The sequence below is a fragment of the Austrofundulus limnaeus genome, unplaced genomic scaffold, assembly GCF_001266775.1.
Source record: "Austrofundulus limnaeus strain Quisiro unplaced genomic scaffold, Austrofundulus_limnaeus-1.0 Scaffold91, whole genome shotgun sequence".
Classification (NCBI taxonomy): Eukaryota; Metazoa; Chordata; class Actinopteri; order Cyprinodontiformes; family Rivulidae; genus Austrofundulus; species Austrofundulus limnaeus.
In genome coordinates, this window is record NW_013952493.1 from 21,336 (window position 1) to 29,190 (window position 7,855).

A 7,855-nucleotide genomic window follows, 5' to 3' on the forward strand; every position below is an offset into this window, starting at 1 on the left:
GATAGATAGATAGATAGATAGATAGATAGATAGATAGATAGATAGATAGATAGATAGATAGATAGATAGATAGTCTTTTTTAGCTGTAATCGTATACAGTAAATTCTCCTATTGTTTTGTAAGTATACCATTGTTTGAGCATATTTGTTTTGGCTAGGATGTATGTGTGGAAAAGTATATTTTTTACTGTATATTTGTGTGTTCTAAGTATAGAAATAATATTCTAAAATATTTTACAGCACGCTAATGTATGAACTGSTGGTAGTACGCAAGTGTTACACTGAACAAAAAAAATGTTAAAATCATGATGAAGGGAGAAAATTTCAGTGTATTACACTGAGCTCATTGGGTTCAATGGGTTCTTATAAATGTCTGTTCATATGATGGTTGAGTATGTCATCTGTTAGCAAAATGCCATTTTAAGAAAAAAATGACATTGTTTTGAATGTAAAGTTTCATTTCACAKTAGAAATTAGTGTTTTTACCCATTTTGTGTGATATTTGGATTTGTGTTTAGAGATCTGAGAAATTGAACCACGCTTTCAGAAAATGTGTGTAGGATCGGTTCTAAGAGTCTGTCACAGACAACCTTAACAAAAAAAATGGCTAAACTGTCATCAGATTTACATATATTGAGTTAATATTTGGTGTGACAGTGTGATATTTTTTAAAATCTTTTTAAGATTCCTTGGAGTGCTTCAGTTGTCCAGAGGACTTCTGGCCAGGCYCACGCAGTGACCACTGTGTTCCTAAGAAAACTGAGTTCCTGTCCTATCAGGAGCCTCTGGGTATCTGTTTGACAACCACCTCACTGCTGGGAACATTTATMTGTGCAGTTGTTCTGGGGATCTTCACCCATCATCGAAGCACACCTATTGTGAGGGCCAACAACTCAGAACTGAGCTTTTTGATTTTACTCTCACTGAAACTTTGCTTCCTGTGTTCGCTGCTGTTCATTGGACAACCCAAACTGTGGACATGCCAGCTGAGACATGCAGCATTTGGGATCAGTTTTGTRCTTTGTGTCTCATGCATCCTGGTTAAAACCATGGTGGTTCTGGCTGTATTCAAAGCTTCCAAACCAGGAGGTGAAGCCCATCTCAAGTGGTTTGGTCCTACACAGCAGAGAGGAACTGTRTTTGCTCTTACTTGTATCCAAGCAGCAATCTGTGCCATGTGGATTGTCTCTGCTTCACCAGTGCCTCATAAAAACACCCAGTACCACAATGACAAGATAGTTTATGAGTGTGAGATTGGTTCAACACTTGGATTCTCAGTTTTACTCGGCTATATTGGCTTACTGGCTATTCTCAGCTTCATGTTAGCATTTTTAGGACGAAATCTTCCTGACAACTTCAACGAGGCAAAATTTATCACTTTCAGCATGTTGATCTTCTGTGCTGTGTGGATGGTCTTTGTTCCTGCATATTTAAACTCTCCAGGTAAATATGCAGATGCAGTGGAGGTGTTTGCCATMCTGGCTTCTGGTTTTGGCCTCTTGTTAGCAYTGTTTGGACCTAAATGTTACATAATCCTCTTGAGACCAGAAAGGAACACAAARAAGGCTATCATGGGTCGGGAAACCACTAAGTCTTGAGGAGTTCAGRATTTATGAAGTTATCTGCAAAATATCAGTTGAGACTAWCRGGAATGAGTTTTATCAGAGGCTAATGAGACACAGAACAGATTTCATCCATCCATTCAACCACCCATTATTTATACCCGTTCCTTCCTTTTAGGGTTGTGGGCGTCACTTGTGCTCATATCCAGCAGTCACTGTAAGAGGCACATAGTACACCCTGGACAGGTCGCAAGTCAATCACACATTGAGGCAAACGATACAAACAATCATTCACTCTCTCTACAAACAATTTAAAGTTATCAGTTAACCTAACTGTCATGTTTTTGGTTTGTTGGAGGAAGCCAGAGTACCCAGGGAAAACCCACACATGCACAGAGAAAACTTGCAAACTCTAAAAAGGACCCCGGGCAGAGATTAGATCCAGAGACCTTCTTGCTGAGAGGCATCTGCTCTACCATCTAATCCACCGTGCCACTGAACAGATTTCAGTCACCTCAAAATTTCTAAGAAGTATGCTAAGTTAGGTAAGAATAGGGTTAAGTTAGGTTACTTTGGGCAAGGGTTAGACTGTATTTTAATTTTACACTATAGCTCAAGGAAATGAACTACTGATTGAAATCTGCTTTGGTTAAATTTCCACAAATTTTCTAAACTTAAAGTCCTCTGTTGATAAGTACTACAACTCCATTTCAAAATACCAATTTTAACATTCATAAGTGTATTTTTCTAATTTCTACTCCCTGAAAATAAAGTAATAAAAACAGTAAATATTTGATTAACTGTAGACTCAGAAGTATGATGTTAGTCACATATAGCCACATGAAAAGCAACTACATTTTCTACAATGAATGAAAATATATGAAGAGGTAATAAATCAAAAAAGCAAAACATAAAAATCAAATCTGAAATTTTTGACTCTTATTTATACATTGAGTATTATTGAGTGACTTCAGGTTTTCCAGCATAAAAAATAAAAATTTTCAATTCAATGCAATGCTCTCTTTATACATGAATTTACATATGTAATAGACTATAAAATTCATAATTGTTTTATAAAACCTAAACTCATTAATGATTTTGAAATAATTTTGACATTTCTTGTCTTTTTTATTTTGAAATATGTCAACATTAAACAAGAAACTGAACAAAATATACAAGTGGTGTTAATAGTATTAACTCATTTTATTTAACTAATTCTAAAATCAACTGATTGAAAATATGGATTCTCAAAGGATGAATGTRCACTTTATTGTGGTGATTTTCATGGACAAATGTGCAAATCTTTACTCTCCTATTTTTTCTCTTTTGTATTGTTCTACATTCATAATCATTTAAAGTGATAGCATAAAATGAACATTGATACAATGAGAATGGTTGTGGGTTTTTTTTTTTCATTTTTGCACATTTAAGTTTATTTTGTATGTCTCATTTGTCTTTTAAATAGAAAATGTAGCAAACGTGACTTTTTTTATTTTATTTTATTTTTTATTTTACCAAATTCATCCTTTATGGCTTTTAGACACTCACTGATATAACAAAACATTCACTTTATGCTTAGATGAGTATTTTGTCCTGTGCAGTCCTCCTCTTAACGATGTGAAGGTTAAACATTGTAAAAAAAAATAAATTATTAAAAGGGGCAGCACCACCTGCCATATAAAAGTAATCAACATATAGACCAGACAAACGTGTAAAAGAAGTAGAGTGATTATGGGARCATTATTGTACTCACCTTTGCTCTCGAGTATCTACTTTAACCTTTTATATTTTGTGTCTTTTTCTCTTCCTTTGACTTGCAATTTAGGGAAAAAGTTTCATCTAAATGAAATGCACAAGCCAGGTGATGTGGTTCTGGGAGGGCTGTTTGAGATCCACTATACTTCTGTCTTCTCTGCATGGACATTTACATCTGAGCCACAACAGCCCATCTGCAAAGGGTGAGTATCGCACACATGCTATACAACCAAAATACTGATACACAATTTATGCTTTGTTCAGAACATGTAATATACTWTAAATAGCATTTAGATTATTTAAAAATACTAATGAACATTTGGGTTAAATACTGTACAAATATGGATCTGCAATACCATATGATTGTTGCCGTTTTTACATATGTTTCTTCTGCTTTTCTACCAATAACTGTGGAGGTTAATGGTAACATATTATTTGTGTTAGTTTTGATGCTTTAGGATTCCGGTATGCTATGACCATGGCCTTTGCTATTGATGAGATCAACAAGAACCCTGCTCTTCTTCCAAACGTGACTCTTGGATACAGCCTGTATGATAACTGTGGTGCTCTTGTTATTGGATTCAGTGGTGCCTTATCTCTGGCCAGTGGTCAGGAGGAGCAGTTCCTGCTTCAGGAGAACTGTTCTGGAACCCCTCCAGTCCTGGGGATTGTTGGAGACCACTACTCAACTTTTTCTATTGCCATCTCCAGTGTCCTAGGTTTATATAAAATGCCAATTGTAAGTTTAAAGATTTTCATTATAATTTAACTTTAACTTAATTTTTAAAATCATTTCTGTATGCATAAAATGAGAAACTGTTTGTATGTTTCTTTAGGTGAGTTATTTTGCCACATGTTCCTGCCTTAGTAATCGGCAGCTCTTTCCCACCTTTTTCAGAACAATCCCAAGCGACGCCTTCCAGGTGAATTTTATTTTACCAAGTTGTGTTTTCTGTTTCAGACATGACAGCAAGCTACGAATTGGTACTTAATGACTCAGCCATTTCTGTCTTTGACCCTGATACAACTATTAAAATGCAACTGGAATATTTTGTTAGTAAGGAAAATTACAGAATATACAGTGATTTCAGGTGGTAACAAAAACACTCATTTTTTAATAGTCATATATTCATAGGTGCGTGCCATGATTCAGATTCTGAAACACTTTGGCTGGACGTGGGTCGGCCTGCTGGTCACTGATGATGATTACGGACTTCACGTTGCCCAGTCGTTCCAGTCTGACCTGTTTCAGTCTGGTGGAGGCTGTCTGGCATACCTCGAGGTTTTGCCCTGGGACAGTGACCCAGTTGAACTAAAGAGGATTGTAAATTTATTGAAGATGTCAACAGCCCAAGTGATCATCGTGTTTGCACATGAGATTCATATGATTCAACTAATGGAGGAGGTTAGTAATAAATGTTCTTTTTAATAAACCAGATTTTGTTGAAAAGAATTTAGATGTTTAACGAAAAATTGCCAAGGATAATCTAATATAAATGCAGTGTCTCCATCAGGTGATAACTGACAATGATGTAAAAAAATAACTGTCTCATTTGCATTTAATATCTTTAGGTGGTGAGACAGAATGTGACAGATCGGCAGTGGATTGCTAGTGAAACCTGGACTTTAGCATCTGTACTGCAGACTCAACAACTTATGCCATACCTGAGTGGCACCCTGGGCATCGCCATCCGTCGAGGAGAAATACCAGGGCTCAGGGACTTCCTGTTGCATACAAGTTATGACCAAAATGATAGCAATAAAAATAATTTGGTAAGACTTTTTTCTCAAAAGGAAAAAAAATCTAAATCAATTACCTGTGAAAGAAACATGGTTATGAAATATTTTTTGAGATCTTTTAATATTATATTTTAGGTGAGGCAGTTTTGGGAAAACACRTTTCGGTGTAAATTTGATCCAGCAGATTTGGTCGAAGCAGACGGAGTCTTATGCATGGGAGATGAAGATATTGAGCAGGTGGCTACTGAGTTTTTGGATGTCTCYAACCTCAGGCCTGAGTACAATGTTTACAAAGCTGTTTATTCTCTGGCTTACGCCATTGATGCCATGCTGCAGTGTGAGCCAGAAGGACCTTCTAGTGGCCACAGCTGTGCCACATTACAAACCCTGAAACCATGGCAGGTGGGATGATCACTTGCTATTCCCAGACATTTTTGTTTGAATACAGTAATATTTTTGTTTATATTTTTGAAGATGTGTTTAAGAWTATATTTTGAAGAAACATTTTCATTTTTTTCTGTTCAAATTTAATGTCTTTTTCACTGCCCCATTTTTAAACAGTCTACTTTAAATTGTAAAAAAATAATGGTCTGCAACTAGATTCATGTGTTTGAGGTGCATCTGATAAACCAGCAGGCAGAGTAAATAAAAACATAATGTGTAGTAATATCAACAAATGAGAAGGCAAATCTTGAGATGTAAAACAYGTCAGTTTAGGAAGAGTAGAATTCATGTCCTCTGTTGAGAATATACAGTACCAATAGTGTAGATTTTGTAAAAGCTGTTTMTTTAAGACTGTATTGTTTTCCTTTTTAAATAAATTACATTTTTTTAGAGAATTAGCTGTATAAACAGCAGACAAATCTTTGATAAACTTAAGATACTCTTTTTGTTTAACAATGTCTCTATTGCTCTTTTAGGTTTTACACTTAATGCATGAGATCAATTTCACCACATCATTTGGAGATCAGGTGACATTTGATGAGAATGGTGATGCTCTACCAATATATGATGTTATGAACTGGCTGTGGCTTCCTGATGGAAGAGTTAAAGTTCAGAATGTGGGTGAGGTAAAGAAGTCAGACTCGGAAGGTGAAGGACTCATGCTAAATGAAGACAAAATCTTCTGGAACACTTTATCAAAAGAGGTAAATTCCAATTTCTAGATAGTACATCTTTTAAAATATTCATTGAAGTACTTTGATGACTGTTCTTGAATATTTCTCTTTTCTCAGCCACATCGTTCTGTTTGCAGTGAACCTTGTCCTCCAGGTACCCGCGTGGCCAGAGAAAAGGGGCGACCTGCATGCTGTTTTAGTTGTATCACCTGCTCTGATGGCAAGATCAGCAATAAGACCAGTAAGTGTAAATGTTGTTGCTGTTGTTTTACATTTTGAAGTCTGTTTTGTTTCTTAATATTGCAGCCATGTCCTGTTTCTYAGACTCCTTCGAGTGCTTCAGTTGTCCAGAGGACTTCTGGTCCRGCCCCCAGCGGGACCWCTGTGTTCCTAAGAAAACTGAGTTCCTGTCCTATCAGGAGCCTCTGGGTATCTGTTTGACARYCRCCTCAYTRCTGGGAACATTTRTCTGTGCAGTTGTTCTGGGGATCTTCATCYATCATCGCAGCACACCTATAGTGAGGGCCAACAACTCAGAACTGAGCTTTCTGCTCCTGATGTCACTCAAACTGTGCTTCTTGTGTTCGCTGCTGTTCATTGGACAACCCAAACTGTGGACGTGCCAACTGAGGCATGCAGTGTTTGGAATAAGTTTTGTACTTTGTGTCTCATGCATCTTAGTGAAAACCATGGTGGTACTGGCTGTGTTCAAAGCCWCYAAGGCAGGAGGTGGATCAAGTCTAAAATGGTTTGGAGCTATGCAACAAAGAGGAATGATTTTAGTTCTTACTTCCATTCAGGCAATGATCTGCACTGGATGGCTTGTCTTATCCTCACCAGCTCCACATAAAAACACCCAATACCACAATGACAAGATAGTTTATGAGTGCGCGATTGGTTCTACTCTTGGTTTTGCTATGTTACTGGGCTACATTGGTATGTTAGCTGTTCTTAGCTTTCTTTTAGCATTTTTGGCRAGGAATCTTCCCAACAACTTCAAYGAGGCCAAACTCATCACATTCAGCATGTTGATCTTCTGTGCTGTGTGGGTGGCCTTTGTTCCGGCCTACATCAACTCCCCAGGAAAATATGCAGATGCAGTGGAGGTGTTTGCCATCCTAGCCTCCAGTTTTGGTCTCTTGGCGGCGCTGTTTGGACCTAAATGTTACATAATCCTGATGAGACCGGAAAAGAACACAAAGAAAGCTATCATAAGWCGAAGAATCAAGTCATAATCCTGCACTCTATTTACCTCAGAAGTTCTACTTTGAACCCAGAAGTGACATTACATCCAATTAAACTGCTTTAGCAGCAAGTCCAAATGTCTGTGGGTTTTCTTCATTAATGTATTCAGTGACCAGGCTAACTGTTATGAGCAACAGCATGAAATTGCAGTTTATTTTTCTGACATTTATACATGTCAAGTTCTTTGGATTGTCTGTAATTTACACAGATCTTCTCTTATTTTGCAGGTATATGGACATATAGAACAATCTCACAGATTATTTCAAGTTTTACGAATTTTGTTTTCCAAAACATTCAAATTCATTTAACATGTCAGAGCCTGCAGGAGGTTAAAAAACAATAAATAACATCAAATAACCATCTTCCAAGCCACTCTGCTTTGGAATAAGTTATCCTGTCCTCATTTCCTCTGGCAGGTGCTGTCGCTGTCACCGAC

General features: G+C 37.0%; 2 protein-coding genes across 2 annotated transcripts in view; both read left to right on the forward strand.

Moving 5' to 3' along the window:
• Nucleotides 1–1,693, forward strand: part of LOC106520344 (extracellular calcium-sensing receptor-like) — a 6,333-nt gene extending 4,640 nt beyond the window's left edge. Inside the window, exon 7 of the mRNA XM_014012371.1 lies at nt 684–1,693. Within this exon, the coding sequence (XP_013867825.1) occupies nt 684–1,597 (914 nt within the window). The 3' untranslated portion in view covers nt 1,598–1,693. The remainder of the gene's footprint in view (nt 1–683) is intronic.
• A 1,668-nt stretch (nt 1,694–3,361) lies between these two features.
• LOC106520350 (extracellular calcium-sensing receptor-like) lies at nt 3,362–7,454 on the forward strand. Its single transcript, XM_014012375.1, has 9 exons — nt 3,362–3,519; nt 3,761–4,055; nt 4,153–4,239; nt 4,452–4,721; nt 4,889–5,089; nt 5,192–5,458; nt 5,977–6,204; nt 6,292–6,415; nt 6,499–7,454. Exons 1-9 carry the CDS (start codon nt 3,410–3,412, stop codon nt 7,407–7,409), a joined length of 2,493 nt encoding a protein of 830 aa, XP_013867829.1. The 5' UTR covers nt 3,362–3,409; the 3' UTR covers nt 7,410–7,454.
• The last annotated feature ends 401 nt before the right edge of the window (nt 7,455–7,855 follow it).